The following is a 21,635-nucleotide window of genomic DNA, read 5'->3' as shown; positions in this document are numbered from 1 at the left end:
CTTCTTAAGTGCATGATAATCTTGGTTTCAATTTAGGATAGTGGTAATTTAGTGATACTAATGATGTTTAGAGGTAAGCTTTTGGCCTTATATGAGGAGCATGCAATTTAGTTGATGATAATGATGTTTAGAGTTAAGCTTTTGGCCTTATATGAGAGGTATGCAATGCTGTTGTCTTTTAGAGTGTATGACACCACCTTTATTTAAATCAGAGTTTTCACTCATGTCCCCACTCACACTGAATGCTCCATCCCCTCTTTAACCTCTCTCCTCTCCTCACTTTTCACTCATTTACCTTTTTTATCGCAGCTAGCGATGGTATGGGAAAGGCCTCTTTTTTATTTTTACTATAAGAAATGGGAAAGGCCTCTTTTTTATTTTTACTAGAAGAAAGTGGTAATACTGGGCGATAGAGGAAAAATTAATGATGTTCAGCTTGGTTTATGGCACCTTATTAGGGCGATAATGCCACAAAAGTGAGAAACAACTTTACCTATGCTATAAACGCTATGCGGCATGCCAAAAACAAGTGGATTTAAACCAAAAAGAAAAGAAAAGGAGAGTGTAGCTATATAGTGTGCGAGTCTATACAGCTAGCTAGCTACAGTATGCTTTTACACATTTAGACTCTTGTCATGGACTACGATTGGGAGACTGCTTCCTTGCTTCATCAAGCACCAGGCGGGAGCTTGCCCCCCGATTTCATACGAGAATCCCTCAATCAATCTAAGCTTCCTCCCCTTGGTCGCGTCCTCAACACTTTGCTTTCTGCTAAACATCAGGAGCTACAACGGCTTACCTCCCACGATGATGCTTATCACGAAACAGGTGCACTTTCTCTGTCAGTTTTTTCTGTCATCGGATTTGTCAGTTTTTTTGCCCCCCCCGATGAATTTGGATGAGAAGACCTCACCGCGCATTGCCTTATACCTTGCTCCCAGGCCCAATCGGTCGAGCCCTCACGGCCTTTCTTCAGCATGCAGAAATTGCAACAGAAAGAGGGATGACCTTGGAGAAATTGGTGGTACCCTTATTGGAGCATGTACGCCAAATTACCCCATATCTGCAAAATTTCAAATTCATTGGCCCATCACATTTTGCAGTCTGGACAAAGTTGTTAATTATACAAATTGTTCGATTTGTATAAAGTTTGACAAACTTTTGAAGCGTGTTTATTGGGATCCTCAAGAAGAAAGAGTGTGGACGAAACGAACAAAGGAAACGAATCAAGCGCCAATGGACCAACAAAGGAGACCTTTTATTTAAACCAGCAAGGTCTTATGAGACTAACATGTACATAAAATAATTAAATTAATGGAAGCTAGTATCTATACCATGCAAGGACAGAAGATAACCGAAGGGCCTACGGCTCCTTCCAAGCACAGAAAATATTTTTTTGGAAGCAAGAAAGTCTTATGAAGGTCCCGGGGTCTATGATCAAAACAATTTAACTACATTAAAACATAAGGCGGTCAACACAATCATGATCTAACATATTGCCTACGATCACAATCAGTTCCAATAAGAAATGTAGTAGGATACTTTGAAGGAATATAATTATGGCAATTGTGAAGGATTCCTTCTTAGTTTCTCAGAAACTTACCTTGAGCAAATTGACTTGAGGACGTGCATTTTGTAATGTCTCTCTTTCAGATTGTAGAATCGACCTTTTCACACTTTTCTGTGAGTTACTTGGGGATGCAAGTTTGATGTTTCTCTTTTAAGACTTAAGCAGTTGACCTTTTGATGCTTTTCCCAATCTTTTCTCTGCCTAGCACGTAAATAACAGGACAAGCTCCTTACTTTACTCGTATCCTATTTTGCTGCTCCACATTCAGCTTTAAGCCTCCATCTTGTGCAAGTTTTTGAGCACTTTCATACACATGTTCGAGCCCTGGGTCTTTGGTTAAAGATCTAATCTCATGGTTTCAGCTTATGCTTCTGCCTAAGCTATAACTCTCTTCGGCTCTATTCACCATTTGAATGTGAGACATTCAAATGGCATACAATTTCATAGAGAGGTCATAAGCCAAAAGGATCTTTGATGGCGAACGATGCTAAATTCTACAAAGAGAGAAATATTGGGAGATTCCACCTGTGTTTGCACATGTTGACCTAGAAAGCAACAAAACATAAGGTGCATGTTACAGATCTCACCAGAAGCCTGTCGAAAGTGGATGTGAATGAGTATATTTTGTTTGGGTGGTAATTCTGGTTTTTCTCAATAAAAATGTTCTATACACGGATATAGATTTAATCTAGGGCACTGGTATGAGTGAGCTTCATTTGACTCCTTGTCTTTTAAGTTGTGTTCTGCTGCTCACTACACTAAATGCAGTTCCAGGTTCTTGTTAGCCAAGATTATGTAAAATTCCTATCTACATGGGTTGACTTTCTTGAGCATTTTGTTTTTTAAAAGTGTATTGTAATTTGTAGGGATGCATAGTCAACCTTAGGATTGCTTTAAACTTGTTGGTTTCGCTGACCTGATGGGGGTTGATTGCCACAGCCTTCAAGAAACTTACACGTTGACTGTTGCTCAATGGGAGCCATTTTAGTCATTGGCACACTCCTAAGCAAGTCAGTTTATCTGAAAACATTACTAATGTGAAAAATACCAATTGCACCCACCGATTAGATCATGAACATGCTACAATTTTAATATTCTAAGTCCATGGATCCAACGGGTCACTATGCTCAACTATTTATTTTATGCCATGCCTCAAAACAGCGGAATATTTCATTCTGTTCATTCTCAGTGGAATATTTCAAGACCAGTTATGAAATGTGAAATTTGGTCTACATTCCAGTGGCAAATGTGTCATCCAAGAATTGTCTTAAAAGTTATGATATTAAGCTCTCTTTTTATTCGATAAGAGTATGATAGGACTTATGTGGCTTCCATCTGACAATAGTATCTCAGTTCCTGGGAAAAAGAAAGTTCGAAGACAAATGCCAAAGTCAGCTTTTGTGACAAGTAAACTTTGTATATGGGACGTACTGAAAATGTCTCTGAAGTTACACATTGGGTCTAACATGGTGACATAGGATGCCGCAGCATAGTGACCCATGCTATACTTTTGCAGAGTTATGGAATAGATCTTGTGAGTAGACCTACTTTGTTGGGTTTCTGTAGCTAATTTAGAAAATTTGGAACATTTCTAGTCACATAGGCTAAACCCATTTGATTTTGCCCCCAAATATTTATAGGGACTTGTGTTTATAGACACTGAATGTTAAAACTTTTTGTAGTATGCTCTCTTTGTTAGAAATTGACCAACAGAGGGTACGCACAGCAGAAAACTGATGGAATAGCCCAGGAGCTCACACAGTGTGGTTGTTAGAAAATACCCAACAGAGGGTACACGCAGCGGAAGACTTATAGTAATGCCTAGGAGCTCACACAGTGTGTGTGTGGGGTGTGGAATCACAAACTTCTTTACTTAATGTGCATAAAATAGGTGTGCAGACTCATCAATAGACCAGCCAGATAGAGAAACCACCAAAATATATATTTCCGTCCAAAACTATGGACACAATACAAAAGAGATAGATCCATAGTCCCACCAATGGTGTGGTCCTCTGATCTAACCACAAGGTCCTTCTCCTATCTGCTGGCTATCTCTAGACTCGAGCCCGCGTGCTCCACCCTGAGCGTTTGTAGACTTTCCGTCCAGTGTGTTCTTCTCCACCTTACTGCCTGTGAATCAGCCTAGGTGGGCAGCCCCTGCCAAGCTTTGTCTGCAGCACACGGTCCCCTTGGTCCTCCTGAATGTAGGCCTCGAGATAACTGTTCCACTGCTCCAACCTGCTTGTGAATGGCTGCTCCAGAAGATGATGATCTCAGCAACCCTCTGCCCTAGAAGACAGTCTAGGTTCAGCCTCTCCCTGGAGCTAAGTCTGCAGCACTCGCTGGATAATGAAATGATGCCTGAGCCTCTCCTTTTATAGGCCCTAAGGCCTGGCAAAAATACCGATCAGTCTACCCTGACTGGGCCGACTGGACAGACTAGGTTGGCTGGCCCAACCGACCTGGTTGGCTCAGCCCAGCCAGCCCTATATAAGGGCCCTTTTGCTCAAGCAGGTTGGAGCAGTGGAACAGTTATCTTGGGGCCTACATTCAGGAGGACCAAGGGGACCTGTGTGCTGCAGACAAAGCTTGGCAGGGGCTGCCCACCTAGGCTGATTCACAGGCAGTAAGGTGGAGAAGAACACACTGGATGGAAAGTCTACAGACGCTCAGGGTCGAGCACGCGGGCTCGAGTCTAGAGATAGCCAGCAGATAGGAGAAGGACCTTGTGGTTAGATAAGAGGACCACACCATTGGTGGGACTCTGGATCTCTCTCTTTTGTATTGTGTCCATAGTTTTGGACGGAAATATATATTTTGGTGGTTTCTCTATCTGGCTGATTCATTGTCTATTGACGAGTCTGCACACCTATTTTATGCACATTAAGTAAAGAAGTTTGTGATTCCACACCCCACACGCACACTGTGTGAGCTCCTAGGCATTACTATAAGTCTTCCGCTGCGTGTACCCTCTGTTGGGTATTTTCTAACATGGTATTAGAGCCCAAGTAGGAGGCTCACAAGTGTGGGAGCTTGAAGGCAAGGACCTTGCTGAAGGACGACCCTGATTCAGACGCTCTAGGGAATCGACTTCCGCGACTGGAGGATTGTGCCCTTGCGAGAAGGAGGGTGCCTCAGGTTCAGTCAGGTGCGTTTAAAGTTTGTGGTCCCAGTTATCTGGAGATGTACTTTTGTTGCAGACCTTGCCTAAGGAAGGACGGGTTGAAACAAACCCTCAGAGCATGGTGCCTGGAAGACTCCAAGTTGTTCACTCATTATGAAAGGGACAACTGGAAGATCGTGGAGGCTGGGTTGCTCGAGTTCGAAGGTGGGAACGTGACTGAAGGGGGTGGTGCCAAGAGGTGCTACCAAAGATGGACCTGTGTACCAGGATGGTGCGCGGAAGCGGAACCGGACTTGGTGGACCAGGAGCCACTGGATGAAAAGCCAGGAAAAAATTTCGACACTGAAAGGTTCCAGAGGACTATGACCAGGGAGTTACTGGAGCATCTTCATCGACATGTTGGCATTGGGCCGAGATGTGTCGGTGAGAGGGGGTGTTGGAAAGGTCACCTCCCCATCAGTAAGCCCCCAAATGAGGAGAGCGTGGGGGAGGGAGACCTAGGGCAGGATGTGCCCAAGAGAGAAGAAAAAGAGGGGGCTGCCACATGGGCAGCACCTCATAGGATTGCAACCTGCAGATGGCATCAGCATGGCGAGGGTAGTGGGCAGGTGAAGGGCCTGCAACAGACCCTGATGATGGCGCGGTACACGCGGGTCAGGAAAGCAGGAAGTACGGATCTGTACGGGCTGCTGCAGGGCAGTGTACGGAAGAGGTACGGCCAGGACAAGGCACCGGCAAAGGGCTGCAGCAAGGCGCAGTATAGTGGGGGTCTATGGGCAGGTCTATGGCTTGCAAGCAGGGCTGGCAGGTGGTAGGACAGCAGCAGCAAAGGAGCTGGACCCTGCATGGAACAAAGGGCCTGAATGGCTGCTCCAGAAGATGATGATCTCAGCAACCCTCTGCCCTAGAAGACAGTCTAGGTTCAGCCTCTCCCTGGAGCTAAGTCTGCAGCACTCTTTAGGTCTCCTTCACCTCCTGGGAAAAGGCCCAAGGAAGCCCTATCTGCTGCTCCTGTCTGCTCCTCCAAAGCTGCTCTGCTGGATAATGAAATGAGGCCTGAGCCTCTCCTTTTATAGGCCCTAAGGCCTGGCAAAAATACTGACCAGTCTGCCCTGACTGGGCCGACTGGACAGACCAGGTTGGCTGGCCCAACCGACCTGGTTGGCTCAGCCCAACCAGCCCTATATAAGGGCCCTTTTGCTGGCCCTTTGTTCCATGCAGGGTCCAGCTCCTTTGCTGCTGCTGTCCTACCACCTGCCAGCCCTGCTTGCAAGCCATAGACCTGCCCATAGACCCCCACTATACTGCGCCTTGCTGCAGCCCTTTGCCGGTGCCTTGTCCTGGCCGTACCTCTTCCGTACACTGCCCTGCAGCAGCCCGTACAGATCCGTACTTCCTGCTTTCCTGACCCGCGTGTACCGCGCCATCATCAGGGTCTGTTGCAGGCCCTTCACCTGCCCACTACCCTCGCCATGCTGATGCCATCTGCAGGTTGCAATCCTGTGAGGTGCTGCCCATGTGGCAGCCCCCTCTTTTTCTTCTCTCTTGGGCACATCCTGCCCTAGGTCTCCCTCCCCCACGCTCTCCTCATTTGGGGGCTTACAGATGGGGAGGTGACCTTTCCAACAGTGGTGTGGGGTGTGGAATCACAAACTTCTTAAACTTATGTGCATAGGATAGATGTGTAGACTCATCAATGGACAATGAACCAGCCAGATATAGAAGACACCAAAATAATATATTTCCGTCCAAAGCTATGGACACAATACAAAAGAGAGAGATCCAGAGTCCCACCAATGGTGTGGTCCTCTGATCTTACCACAAGGTACTTCTCATCTGCTGGCTATCTCTAGACTCGAGCCTGCGTACTCCACCTCAAGCATCTGTAGACTTTCTGTCCAGAATGATCCTCTCCACCTTGCTATCTGGAAACCAGCCTAGGTGGGCAGCCTCCTGTGTGCTATCTGCGGCACAAGGTACTTCTTTCTCCTCCTGACTGTAGGCCCAAAGGTAGCCCTGCTGATGCTCCTTCTGCTAGTGGATTGGCTGCTCCAGAAGATGAATTATGAGGGCACAAGGCCCTCCCTTTTGTAGGCCCAGAGGGCTGGCCAACCAACCGACCCAGCAGGCCTCTTGGCTCCCTGATCTGCCCACACGTGTGCGCCTGAGCTCCGTACTGTTCCGTGCTACTGCTGACATCATCCGTGAGTTCATAGCCTCTTCTCTTGGGTCCCAGCTGCTGTCCTTTGCTCAGCCTTATGCTCCTGCACATCAGCGGGGTACCCTCCTCTCTTCTTTTGGGCACATATTGCCCTAGGTCTCCCCCCCCCCCCCCCATGCTCTCCTCGTATGGGGGCTTACAGATGGGAGGTGACCTTTCCAACACTCTTGATATTACATCTCTTCTAAATGTGATTGATCCTGGCTTTTAATGCTGATATACCGACTGTCCTTTTTACTCACATGTCAATCTAAAAGATTATCATTATTACATTTGTGCAAACATTAGAGTGAATTATCATTTTCCTTGCTATTTGTGTCATCTTAACCCCAACTGGAGAATGCATTCCAGGTTGTCAAGTCTAGAGAACGGAGCAATCGTAAGCAGATTGTGAACATCATGCAATGGCTTCTTCAAAGGTCATCTGTTGGAACAGCTGTTTCTGAGAGCCTTGTTGGGATTTTACAATCAAAGCAGTTTGATAATCTTGTCAAGCTGGGCTGGTGTGTGGTTGTACGTGACCTTCTACGAGGATTCCAACAGCATGGTATGCTTGTGTAAGGAGGTTTTGATTTCAACTCTGAGTGAGCGTGTGTAAGTATTACTTGAAACACTAATAAGCTTTGATTTCTGAGCAAGAGCATTTGCAATGACATTATGGCAGCTGGCCCTTATGATTGGAATGCTATTTTATCGCTCACAATTTTGCATAGTGTAGAAGTATTATTTGAAACACTAATAAGCTTTGATTCTGAGCAAGAGCATTTGCAATGACACTTATGCACCCATATTACTGCAGTTGGTCCTTATGATTGAAATGCTATTTTATCGCTCACAATTTTTTATGCAAATACGGCAACAGTAAGACTACCAAAAGGGACAAGGAGGTTAATGTCGAGCTGTTTTTGTCTCTAACAAGAAACTGCTTTGAAGGAACCTTACCGAACGCTTGCACATGCTTTTGGAATAATTCCTTGCTATGCATGATGGAGTTTATGGTTTTCAACCTTGTGAGTGACTATCATGAGATTGAAACTGCACTATGTTGTGTTTTTAAAGGATGAGTTTGGGAATGTTCTTGGATTCATCTAGGTATATGCTTTTGCCTGTATTAGCGGACATGCAAATTTCACCTTGTGAAGTTTTCGTCCAAGTTGCGGCCTGCTGGTTTTGTGATAATTCTTTCTATCTTAAATGGTGCGTTGCCCTATCAGCTAGATAGATTTAGATGCTCGTTGGGGAGAGACTAAAATGAAAACGTTTAGACTTCACAAGCAGTTGTAGCTTGATTGAAGAGATTTTGGACTACCTTTTGATTAGCCTTCTCCTTTAGTGCTAGCCTTCGTCATGGCTAAGTCTGCCCTTCACCTCCGGAGTGCCGGCAAAAACTCAGTACGAAGACTTGTATAAATGGATGCTCAAGTATGTGTGGGTGTGTGGATTTGTATGTGTGAGAGCATATTTTTATACTCTGGTCTACACCCATTGTTGGGCACTGATGACGTCAGTGGGGATGTCATAGTAGCTAGTCCCTGCTATGCATGATGGAGTTTATGGTTTTCAACCTTGTGAGTGACTATCATGAGATTGAAACTGCACTATGTTGTGTTTTTAAAGGATGAGTTTGGGAATGTTCCTAGATTCATCTAGATATATATAATTCACAACAAAGAGGGTGAGTTGGGAGAGAAGGGAAGGAGGAGAGACGCTGCACTTGCTGCAAATTGTCTTTTGCTGCTACGATTGGCATTCAATTGTTGCAAATTGAGGCTCTAAGCTGTCTTTTTACTAGAAGTGATTTGTTTTTAGGGTTTGAAGGCTGATTACCAATTAATTTCAGGCTTTCAAAGCTGTTCAAAGATTTGTTTTAGGGTTTCTAGGCTGGTTACATTTACAGCTACAGATCCTGTACACCAGGACCCCCTGGATTGTGGTCAGCCTCTATCATTCAAGCCACAATACTTGTCTCTTCCCTCAATATAGCAGGTGCTTCCTTTAGGTGGAGGCCACCCCCTGGTATTTGCTCTAGGAGATAGCCCCACTAATATTTCTACTATGGTGCAGACTTTTCCTCTTTCAGAATTGGCTGCCACTCCTTCTCAGGCGTGGCTGATCACTCCCAATGAGCTAGTTTAGTGTTTTAATTTCTCGACTTTGGCTAATTGTGGAGGCTTGATATTTTGTTCCTTCTTCATTGCTCCCTTGTTACACAGTAGTGGATGACAGCCTCAATAGGTTGTCTTTCTTTCTCTAGCGTCCCTACATATGCTAGAAGATCATGTACACATGGGGGAGGTGCTTGTACTACTCTGTGAGGGAATTAGTCGTAGGTCCTCTCACCCCTGAGGATTGCTAGTTGGAACATTCAGGAGCTTGGGGGTGTTCCTTGTCGTCACAGTAGACAGCTGATACACAATCAGCTACATTTAGATATGCTAGGGGGACCCATTGATATTCTCTTTCTCCAGGACTGCAATTGATGACAGGGATTGCAGGAAGTCAAGTAAATTTCTTTCTGGTCGAACTTGTTGGTCTGCTGCCCTAGTAGAGAGGGAGTCCGCATCTCAGTTTCAGGCACGATTTGCCCCTTGTGGTTGGCCATGGCATCATTGTTTCTTCTAGAGCACAGTGGATGATCTGTTTGGTTGATGGGGCCAAGATTGGATTTCTTTATATTTTTGCCCTTAACATGTAGGGGAATGGATTATTTTTGCTCTCTTGGTCCCCCATTGCTGATTCTTGGGTCCTTGGTGGTGACTTCAACATGGTGGAGTTGCCAACAGATAAAAGTGGGGGAAGGGAAGGTGGCCTTCACTTTGTAGAGAGAGCTTTCTAGGATGCATTGGTTTTTCAGTTTCGGGCCAGAGATTGTTGGGCTGATGATGCTTTTCATGCCCTCTCTTCTTTGCTCCCGTTGAAATAGGAAATGTTTGATGTGCAACTCTCATGTGTGTCATCCATACAATTGGGCCTCTCTTATATAGAGAGTGAAGAGTCACACATGAAAAGGTGTGTACTCCAAAGTGTATGTGCATGAAGTGGTGTGTACCCCTTGTGAAGGGTGTGACCCTTGATGAGAGGGTACATTACAATAGGAGTGTCTCTTCAATAGAATGTCTCTTGTGAAGGGTTGTGCCTCATAGGAAGTGTCCCGTCGAAAGGGCATACCCTTCCACAAGTGTCCATTCATCAAACCATCCATAAGTCTAGAACTAGAGAAAGGAATACGTCATAGATCGTGACATCCCCTCCCACTCAAAAGAAGACCCTGGTGGAGATAATGAACTGATGTAGAAAATATCACTGTAAATTCTAAAAATACTGCTGTAAAATGTCAGGGTACTGCTGTAAGTCTTCATCAGATTGCCAAGTAGCGTCGGAGTCGTCCAGATCTCGCCAAAGAACAAGGAATTCCGTGATAAGTCGATGTCGAGTCTCTCGCTGTCGATGGTCCAGAATACGCTCAGGAATAAGGAGAACATAATCGTCTTCGATTTCTGGGACATAATCACCTGCAGGAGGAACTGCTTCATCGCCTGGAATGTATGTCTTTAGCCAAGAAATATGAAATGTCGGATGGATTTTACCCCATGATGGTGGTAATTCCAATTTGTAACTTAAAGGTGAATTTTTCTTGACGATCCGGAAAGGTCCATAGTTTCTTGGTCGCAACTTAGGAAACACAGACTTAACCGTCTTATAGCGATGTGGGGCTACAAATAATAGCACCATGTCACCAGTGTGAAATTCCAGGTGACGTCCATGTTTGTTGGCAGACCGTTGATACCGCTGTTGTGCTTTTCGCATATGATCCGTGACTTGGAGTAGAATGTCTTGCATTTCTTGAACCAGTTGATCAGCTAGGGCCACTCAATGTTGAAGTACAAAATTCGTTGGTACAATCGGAGTGTGTCCATAAGCTGCTTGAAATGGAGTCATGCTGATGGCACTATAGAAAGAGTTATTATAAGCAAACTCAAGGAGTGGTAGATACTCTTCCCAAGCTGCTAGGCGTGACTGAATATAATCTCGAAGCATTTCTTCCAGAACTTGGTTGACTCTTTCAGTCTGGCCATCTGATTCTGGGTGGTAGGCTCAACTGAACAGTAGAGTTGTACCCAAAGATTCGAACAGTGAAATCCAAAAGTGACTGGTAAACTTAGGATCTCTGTCAGATATGATATTCTTGGGCAATCCATGGTGTCGGAAGATTTGTTGTATGAAAAGTTTGGCTATGTCCGGAGCCTGTGCACTGCTTTTGCAAGCAACAAAGTGTGCCATTTTGGACAATCGATCAACAATTACCATAATCTGAGTGTTACCTCTGGAGGATCGTGGTAGTGTTGTAATGAAATCCATGGAAATACTTTCCCACCTTTCAGTTGGAACTGGAAGAGGATGAAGAAGTCCTGTTGGAAGTCATCGGCTTGCTTTCATTTGTTGACAAGATAAGCAAGATGTAACCATTTTGATGATGTCGCTTTTCATCTGAGGCCAGTAGTATGTTGCACTGAGTAACCTATAAGTCTTGTTGATGCGTGGATGGGCAGCATAAGGAATTACATGATGCTCTTTTAACAAAAGACGTCGAACATCCTTGTCATGTGGTACATAGATGCGATCTTGATAATACAGAAGGTCGTCCGTATAAGAATAGGATGAGAAAATCATCTGTTCGGAAGTCGAAGGTTGATCTTTTGAAAGAACTTGTACTGCTGTGCCGAAGTCTTTATCATTGAAATACTATCCTTTGAATGAATTCGGAACATCCACAGATAATGTAGAGATTACCATTTTTTTGTGTGCAAAAAGTAGTGCTAGTTATATTACTTGAAAGTGAGAGTACAAGAGGGCCTAAAGGCTAGCGGGCTGCAATCACAAAATGGATACAGCCCGAGGAGCCAAAATGCTAATTATAAGCCTCTCAGGGCATAATCATCGGAGAGTGGACAAACAGCCACGGTGGAGGGGTGTAATGCCACTGAAGACTCTGAGCAGAGTGTTGGAAGAACAACTCCCGGTGGTCCCAGTCGCGAAGGAAGCGCCGTCTCTTTTCCTTCCCTGCCCGGGACTCCCCCTGAATCTGATCCCACTGACCCTTGAGCGTGTGAATGATCGTGCTCCAAATGTCTGCTAGGGTCTGGGTAGTAGAAGAAGCCTAATCTCCTACGGTCTGCGCGCATCTGGAAGTCCATATATGCGAGCCTGTAATGCTCCCTATGATCTCCCAAACTGGGTGCTGAGTCATCGCCCCTGCATCTGTCTCTGTCAGATGCCATGGGAAGCTGTCCATGTATGCCCAGGTGGCCTGCGTGATGAAGACGACGGGATCCTGCCTAGAGAACTCATAAGCCAAGTGATGTCCCATCTCAATGCTACACCAGCAAACGGCTCCCCAAGTGATCGGTCCTAGCTCGGGTGCAGCCCTCGCTAAGATCCCCATGACTCCCTTCCAAACTGTCTGCGCATGCGAGCAGCTCCAAAGGCAGTGCTTCAGGGACGACTCCTCCTGAAAACACATCTGGCAGTGCCCCTCTTGCCCCATCGGCCTCAGCCAGCTGCCAACTGGTAGCCCCTTGTGTGCCACCATCCAAAGAAAGTAAGGGATCTTCCTCGGCCGCCAGCTTGCCCAGAGAGTCTTTCAGAAAGTGCGAAGAAAGACCAGAGATATCCCCTGGGCATACCAACTATGTGCCTGTGTGGGTAGCCTGCGCTGGAGAGCCCCAAGAGCACGCCTACCAGTACGCGCACTGTAAGAGAAGAAGGGGGTAGGTTTCTCTGAGGTCTCCAATGGTGGCCAACGCCACTCCCCTGGGTCCCACTCCACCTCTGTCAAGGAACGGCCCTCCCATATCCAGAGTCTCCAGTCCTGGTCCTGCATAATCAGGTGGTCTATATGCCATGTTTTCCTTTGCAGCCCTACGATGCAAAGGCGCTGCCAGGGAAGCTGGGGGTGGATCACGGCCTCTCTGCTCTGTAGGTGGCTATCATCAGCGACAGAGAAGAAGTGGATCGAGGAGTCCGAGAAAAGGCCTACAACCACCAAAGGGATGCCCTGTGGAGTGAACTGTCCTAGCCACCTCTCATCTCCCGGGAAGAGCTGTCTGGTGACCATGGGAATCCTCCAACCTGCAGGAATGGCAGCATCGATCTCCGCTCGTCTAGCCTGGATCCCACGTGCCATACCTACTGCTGTTGCCAGCTCGCCTAGGCTCAGCTGGCTGTAGACGTCCCTCCAAACCCGGAGTGAACGCGTGGGCCCACGCGCCCAGAGCACCCAAGGGATATGGGATCTCTCTCCAAGCTGGCGACCTGTATCATCTGTCACCTGGGTGCTCCAGATCAGGGGCTGTCTGTCTATCTCCTCTCTGCAGCTAGGGGGAATGAAACCGGCCTCTAATCACTCAGAGGGCAGTGGAACTAAACCTTTAATCACTTCAGCACTTATTTACAGCTCACAAAGCATATATCACAACCATTAACCATTGCATGATCACCATTTGGCATTTACCCATTTGTTCACAAACAAAACCACTGAAAAAGGGATGGAGGCTAGAATGCCCCTGCTCAACAGACATAGACAAGTGCACCCGATTGGCCCCAAACACCGTGGCGCCCCTTTCGGTATTTCTTTATATTTCACAGTGAAATGATTACAAGTTGCATCTGGGAGACCTTCCCTGCAACTGAGCACGCAGCCCCAATTCACTAAGCCTTCGCAAGGCTTTCAAGCATAGAAGGCCATCACATAAGTGCACTTAACCCATAGGCTCAACCCAAAGGCATTCTCTTTTCCGAGTGCAATTCCATTGGCTGTCCAGATGCAATCACATTGCACCCCAGCTGCACTCTCTTTGAGTGGTTTCCAGATGGCATTCACAAAGCCTTTCAAAGCTCCAAAATAAAATCAGCAAAGTACCCAACCAAAGAATGACTCATGTAGCACTGCCTGGGCACCTGTGAGCCAAGAAAGAGGCGGCACATGAGGCCAACCAATAGCTTATGGCGAAAAGAAATTGCAGTAGCAAAATCACAACTCACCAAGCCTTGAAAACTCGAACCAAGTCCTCAATCGCCAAGAGGACATAGTAGCCAATGCCCAATTGCATTCTCAGCCAAAGAGGAGTGCAAAGGCATGAAGAAAGAGCATTTACAAGAGCCGACCAGCAAGAATTCCACTGAAAAATGCGAAAAGAAGCACTACTGTCGCGAAGAAGTGGGAGTTCTTGGGCTCAAAAGAAGCGTGCTTCAGAGAGGAATGCATTGAGAAGGTTTTGGAGAAGTTTCATCGCTGGAAAGTCCTCCAAAACTGAGAAAAACCAGTCAACCAGCGCGTCGGACCACTCGAAATTCAACAGAAAGCTATAGCTTTGCAAGAGGAGAGGCCCAGGAGGCGGTAGAAGAAAAAAGGTCCAGAAAAAGCCACTTTTGCAAATTCGACCAGCAAAAGAAGTGCTCAGCTCTGCCCGTTCTACCAAACGCACGGAGGGAAAAGCATATCACTACGAAGGGGAGGCAGAGGGGAAGCCATCGGGCCAAACGGAAGTCGAGGAATCCAAACGGGTGAGGAGTTATGAAGAAAAACGGAATTCAGCTGATGGAGGCTGAAAAACCAGTCCAAAATCTCAACAAGGGGAGAAGATGAGAGAGAAAACCACACATGTGAAGTTTTGAAGGCCCAGGAAGGTCCAGGAATGGCAAAGGAGCATGTAGAAGGCACTAGAGCCACCTGGAACTCTAGGGGGGCCACTGAAGGTACATGGCCCTCTAGGGGGCCCATTAAAAATGCCACGTCATCATTTCCCAACAACCACTCTTTTAATTCCTTGGAATGCCTTTGGGCCTAGGGATTAATTACGCTTATGTGCTAGGCACCATGCCGCGTTTAATTACACATTATTAAGCCCACGCTTGGACTTTTAAAACCAAAGTTGTCACGGTCTTGTAGTACATTAAAGTACCTAGAATTTCACGCCCCCGTGACAGGGAACCTGGAAGAGGCTGTGTCGCAACTTCCTCTAGACCGAGACGAGGCTACGGAGGAAGGGGGAACGGTGCTGAGTCAATGGGGCAAAAGTGAAGATCCACCGGAGAGATGGCTGCCAATCACCCCCTCTCTGGGGTGTACACGCGCTGAGACCATGCTGAAGCAAGAGCTTCCACGTCTGCCCTCTTGGGGTCAGACCGTGGATGACTAACTTGCCAAGTAGTGCCTGACTTTGTAGTTCTGGATCTATGATGCCAAGGCCGCCCTCTATCTGGGGGAGAATGACCGTCTGCCAGGCGACCTGGGCTCTGGTGGTGCCGGAACCATCTGAACCAGACCAAAGGAAGTTCCGCACCAGTCTCCTCAACTGGGCTACACATGATCTCGAGAAACACCAGCAAGAGGCCACATACCAAGTAGTGGCAAGAAGGACCTGGTTGACCACAAGGGCCCTGCCTGCCAAGGATAGCCGAGCCGTGCTCCAGAAAGCTAGCTTCCGTCGTATGGAGGCTAGGACTGGCAAGAACTGCTGAGCCGGCGTGATGTCCAGGCCTACCTGAAATCCCAGGTAACGTGTCGTTTGTCCTCTAGGGATCCAGCGAAACCCCAAGAAAATACCCCACTATGAGCTGGCTCCCGGATTTGTAAGAAAACCAACTGACTTATGCCAGTTGATTTTCGCCCCAGCGGCTAGGCAAAAAACCCTAGGGACAGTCTCACTCGCTCCAGTGACTCGATATCATCCTGCACATATAGGGCTATGTCGTCTGCATACTCGGAGTTCAGAAGTTCTGCATCGTCTCGAATAGGGAGACGCATCCCGCGAAGACCAGTGGTACGGGCTCGTAGGAAGTGGGTCATGGCCTCCGCAAAAATTAGGAAGAGGTAGGGCGCTCGCGGACAGCCCTGACGCACCGAGCGCTTGAGGGTGAATCTCTCCCCCATCCTGCCGCTGATGATAACCGGGCTAGAGGCCGACCTGTAGAGGCTAGCAATACCTCTGATCCACTCGTCCGGGAAACCGAACTGAGAGAGTGTACCTTCCAAGAAGGACCAGTCTACCTTGTCGTACGCCTTCTCAAAGTCAAGAAGGAGTATGGCAAGGTGCTGGCCACTGTGCTGGGCCCACTCCGTCGCCTATGAGAAAGTGAAGATGTTGTCCAAAATGCTGCGATCTTGGACAAAACCAGTTTGGGTGTCATGGATCAAGTCGTGTAGCAGGGGGCGGATGCGGCTACTGATCATCTTGGCGAGGATTTTGTAGGCGGTCGGGAGGAGGGTGATAGGGCGCCACTGTCTGATCTCTTGACGGTCCCCCCCTTTGGGGATGAGGCATATCAAGCCTGTCGCAAGGCTCTCTGGCATCTGTCTGCTGGAGAAGATATGCTGGAAGGCTGCGAGCAAGGGCCGGTGGATCTGCTCCCAAAAGGTGGTGAAGAAAGCTCTGGAGAGGCCATCCTCACCTGGGCATTTCTGCCCATCAATAGCGCTCACCGCATCCTGCATCTTCGCCACGGTGAAAGGAGCGAGAAGGGAGTCACTCACGCTAGGCTGCACTAGCCGCGGTGTAGACCTCCACACCTCCTCCCTGCATAGGTGGCCAAGTCCCGGACCTCGTCTGGATCTGTCCTGACACTACCATCCTGTGCTCTAAGAGATCGGAGCTGTTCCCCTGTTGACCTCTGACCATGAGTCCTGAAGAATTCTCTGCACATCCTGTCGCCTTTCCTAGCCCAGAAGGACTTGGAAGCATGAAACGAGAACTCTGAGCGTCGCTGGGTGATCTCCTCTAGCATGGCTCGGGCCTGAACCTCTTGCTGTCTGAGCTCCTCAGAGCCTGGAGAAGATTGCTGCATCCGTTGAATCGAGGCGAGATCTCGTCTGAGACCCCTCTCCTTCGCCCAACACTGCTGCCTGACCTGAATCGCCTCCTGCTGACAGATGAGGCTAGACTCAGCAAGCGCCTGAGCTACCTGTGCTGCCATTTCCCCGATGGGGTCCCAATCCTGCTCCCACAGGTGCACTATCCTGCTGCGAACCGCTGCTCTGGAGTAGATGGAGTCTGGGATCTGGCATGAGCGTGGGGGTGAGGCGTGAGAGGCTGAGTCCAGGACTAGGATGAGTGGGGCATGGTCTGAGAGTGTCGTCCCTGGAACCACTCCTGACTCTCCACCTCTGCCAAGGGCCCAATTGCTGACATAGAACCGGTCCAGCCGCTCCAGAAGTCTGCCTCCCGTCAAGGACGCGACACTAAAACTGCACAATGGCCGAGCTAAGGATCACGAGGAGCTATGCATTGAGTTTATCGCATATGGGACCAGGAATATCAGTTCACATGGAAACAATCATGAGCATAGTACAGGGGAAAAAGCATGATGCACATAAAATCATAGACAATAAACAAGAGAATGAATTGATTCATGTCCTTCCTTCAAACACTATGGTGCAAGAGGTTGCCACAAGCCGTCAGGTATGTGGTCCGTGCATAATAAGGTGCAAACTTCAAAGGGTCTGTTTCTTATATTTTGAAAGTTGGCAATTTTTCCTCACGAGGATATTTGAACGGGAGGGCAGCACAACCCTAAAGATAGAAAGTTCTATACAGAAAGATCTACGCAGCTGTATTGGATGCGTCGGTCAGCTTGTTCGTAGAGATGAGAGGGCTTAGAGCAGAGGGTCAGGCCGGTTTCAGGCGAGACCATGGGACTATGGATCACATACTCATACTCAGGAGTGTCATTGAGGAGGCCAAATCATGGAAGGAGAGGGTATATTGCTGCTTTGTGGATTTTCGCAAAGCCTTTGACATAGTACCTCGAGCTCGTCTCATCACACGCCTACAGACACTAGGATTTGATCAGGAGATCATCTGGGCAGTCATGACACTTTATGAGAGTCTCAGGCCGAGTTTGGACAGGCGCAGGTTGGACAGATGAGATCTTGAGTACCATAGGGGTCAAACAGGGTTGTCCCTTATCACTGACCGTGTTTGGCCTCTACATCGATGAGCTTTTGACTTTCATGGGGGCGTTCGGAGGGACCAGTTGCTCACTTGCGGGGATCATCATTTATGTAGATGACGTGGCACTCTTGTCGTCCACATCCGAGGGGCTCCATGATTTGGAGGTCAACCTTGGCAAGACCAAGGTTATGATCTTTAACACCTTTCGAGCAAACATGCAACGGAAGCAGTTTACTTTTACTTTCGGTGGGTCACCAGTTGAGATCGTATCCTCATACACTTACTTGGGGGTCATCTTCTCTGGCCCAATCTTCACGATGAGACCAGCGATGCAGGCCAGACTGAGTAGGGGATACGCCTCACTGGCTCAGCTAGAGAGACAATGCTTCCATTCCAACTTCCAGGACCCTCGGACCAAGGCTCTTCTCTTCGACTCCTTGGTCCCAGATCACTCTGGGGGACCTCCCGTCATTGTTTAGACCAGGGATACATCCCACGGGAGTCACGGTGGCTCTGATCTTGCGTTGAGTCTCGTACAGGAGACCGAGACATAGCATCCCTTGACGGGTGCGAGCGTCCCATCACCGGCTATGCACCACTAGCCAAGGCGACATGACATATGGAGGATTTCGCTCCACTTCAGTCCTTTTATTTTCATTGTTACATCCAGATGTATTTGATTATGTATGATTAGACTTAGGATTCAGCATGGGTGATGATGCTCGTTTCAGTAGCTCCACCCTTACTGTGATTTGTATTAGGTTTTCTTTCAGTCTCATAGACCCATCGGTCTTCCGAAGACACTAATAAAATTTCTTTCTTTTCTTTCTCTCTCTTCTTATTCTAGCGCATACAATCCTTTGCTATAGCGTGTACAATTTCCCTGTACCTCCACTCAAGCGTGCACAAAAGGAGGAACAAACCCTTTTCTCTTGCCTTGAGTTGGGATGATCCAGGGGCCCAAGTCAGAGTTAGTTCTAGGCAAGGGAGACGAGCGACATTGAAACTGCACAATGGCCGAGCTAAGGATCATGAGGGGCTATTCACTGAGTTTATCGCATATGGGATCGACACGTTAGCCTCAATCCTAGCAAAGCTATTCAATGACGCTGTTTGCCTTGGCTGCCCCCGCACCTGGACACTCAACACCATCACCCCGATCCACAAGGCAGGGGATCCCATGGACCCGAGTAACTATAGGACTATCATGATTGGACATGTGATGTCCAAGATCCATGCAGTTGTATTGGATGCGTCGGTCAGTCTATTCGCAAAGATGAGAGGGCTCAGAGCAGAGGGTCAGGCCGGTTTCAGGCGAGACCATGGGCTATGGATCACATACTCACACTCAGGAGTGTCATTGAGAAGGCCAGATCACGGAAGGAGAGGGTATATTGCTGCTTTGTGGATTTCGGCAAAGCCTTTGACACATTACCTCAAGCTTGTCTCATCACACGCCTACAGACACTGGGATTTGACCAGGAGATCATCTGGGCAGTCATGGCACTTTATGAGAGAGTCTCAGGCCGAGTTCGGATAGGCGTAGGTTGGACAGATGAGCTTGAGTACCATAGGGGTCAAACTGGGTTGTTTCTTATCACCAACCCTGTTTGGCCTCTACATCGATGAGCTTGAGACTTTCATGGGGGCTTCAGGAGGGACCGGTTGCTCACTTGCCAGGATCATCATCAGGATTCTTCTTTATGTAGATGATGTGGCACTCTTGTCGTCCACATCCGAGGGGCTCCAGCGACACCTGGATGCACTGTAGGCTTTTTGTTTATCCCATGATTTGGAGGTCAACCTTGGCAAGACCAAGGTCATGATCTTTAACACCTCTCGAGCAAAAATGCAACGGAAGCAGTTCACTTTCCGTGGGTCACCAGTTGAGATCATATCCTCATACACTTACTTGGGGGTCATCTTCTCCGGTCTGATCTTCACGATGAGACCAGCGATGCAGGCCAGACTGAGTAGGGGATACGCCTCAGTGGCTCGGCTAGAGAGACAATGCTTCCACTCCCACTTCCAGGACCCTCAGACCAAGGCTCTTCTCTTCGACTCCTTGGTCCGACCAGCCTGTATGTATGGTAGCCCTTGTTGGGGACCTGACATATCAGAGATAGAGTGGACACGGGTGGAGTGCCTGGAGATCCTCATGCTCTCACGAATGATCCGGGGGAAACCATCTGTACCACATCTCATCATTCAGGCCGAGTTTGGTGCTTCTTCACTCTAGCTAGATGCAGCCTTTCAGACCATCACATATCTACACCGGGTTAGATCATATGGGGACTGCACATCAGGGAGACAGAGGTTGCCATGGTTGGCTCTCAATTCGTCCATGAGGTTGGCATTAGAGGGAGACGAGCGATGTTGGTATGCACGGACTCACAGATGGTTTGTGCAACTAGGGTTTCACATCGATAGGATACCTCCCTTTCAGTACAGTTTAGATGCCCCTCCGGTACTCCCACCCACCATGCCGATCGGGCCACACACCAACCAGGTCATTCGAGAGGATCTTCTGCAGCTACACACCTTTAGGATCTAGTTGGAGCTTCCAGTTAAGTTGAGTTTCTACAGATATTACTGTCTTCGTATTTCAGAGGAGGGATTCATCACACCACCGGGGTACACCGAGCTTCATATGCCCCACTCACTACGGATCTCCATCGGACAGTTTCGGGTATCATCACACAGCCTCCGCATAGAGAGCAGCAGAGCAGAGGGGATCCCTAGGCAGCATCGCATTTGCATATTGTGTGACTGTCAGGAGGTTGAGTCGGAGGAGCATTTTATTTTCAGGTGCCCAGTTCACTACGAGATCCGAGGTCGGTATCACTATCTCTTCAAAGACAGCTCCGGGCTCCTTTCGAGATTCCTTGCCTACCCAGATTAGAGATGCCTCGCAGCCTTCATTCACGAGGGGGTCTGACACAGAAAGTACTTACTCAGGCGACGGGGCTTGGCCACATCATCAGACACCTCTCAGAGTAGGATCACAGAGTTCTTCCTATCGTGTGACATTGATCGTCCAGTCTCTAGCAGCAGACGTGACAGAGACCTCGACTCGACGATCGCAGCACGACAGACGAGACATTGAGAGGACACACAGATCACTCTGGGGGACCTCCCGTCATTGTTTAGACCCGGGATACGTCCCACGGGAGTCACGGTGGCTCTGGTCTTGCATCGAGCCTCGTCCAGGAGATCGATTCGCATGGCACCGCTTGACGGACGCCAGCATCCCATCATCGGCTACGCAGCAGCCAGGGCGACATGACATACGGAGGATTCCGCTCCAATCCAGTCTCTTTTCTTTTCATTGTCACACCCAAATGTATTTGATTATGTATGATCAGACTTAGGATTCAGCATGGGTGATGATGCTCATTTTAGTAGCTCCACGCTTACTGTGATTTGTATTAGGTTTTCTTTCAGCCTCATAGACCCATTGGTCTTCCGAAGACACTAATAAAATTTCTTTCTTTCTTTCTTTCTTTCTCCATTCATGGAGGGATTGTAGTAAATCGGTGGAGGTCCAGGTTTGGGGATCCTTCTTCTTGCCTACGCTGCCTATCTGTTGAGGAGCTATTCAGCAGTGCCTTTGGGGTTGTAGGAGGCTAGGGTTGTCTGAAAGGGGATTGCAGGACTTTTGAGTATATTTGCTCCCTCCCCTTCTTCATCAATTGGGGCTCAGTGGCTTGCCTCTCCGTATCGGGGTCACATGTTTTCTTGGGGATGCATAGCCCCTCTTGTGCTTTTTCG

The 21,635-nt window shown here is 48.0% G+C and overlaps 1 protein-coding gene across 9 annotated transcripts in view; it reads left to right on the top strand.

Annotated features, from left to right (window-relative positions):
- Positions 1 to 511: 511 nt before the first annotated feature.
- Positions 512 to 21,635, top strand: part of LOC147883531 (uncharacterized) — a 210,081-nt gene continuing 188,957 nt past the window's right edge. For 5 of the 9 annotated variants that reach the window (XR_015543789.1, XM_087399669.1, XM_087399667.1 and 2 more), the window contains exons 1-3: positions 512 to 828; positions 942 to 1,042; positions 7,267 to 7,462. Coding sequence is in view for 8 of the 9 variants with exons in the window: in XM_087399669.1 (XP_087255795.1) it covers positions 636 to 828; positions 942 to 1,042; positions 7,267 to 7,462 (490 nt within the window). In the remaining variant the exon portion in view is untranslated. Of the gene's footprint in view, positions 842 to 941; positions 1,043 to 7,266; positions 7,463 to 21,635 lie in introns of all 9 variants that reach the window. The other 4 variants (XM_087399668.1, XM_087399670.1, XM_087399671.1 and 1 more) reach the window with 4 other exon arrangements.

The sequence above is a fragment of the Dipteris shenzhenensis genome, chromosome 28 (genome assembly GCF_047967505.1).
Source record: "Dipteris shenzhenensis isolate YYH24624 ecotype China chromosome 28, Dip_SZ_1.0, whole genome shotgun sequence".
NCBI classification, from domain to species: Eukaryota; Viridiplantae; Streptophyta; class Polypodiopsida; order Gleicheniales; family Dipteridaceae; genus Dipteris; species Dipteris shenzhenensis.
This window is presented reverse-complemented; position numbering and strand designations above follow the sequence as displayed.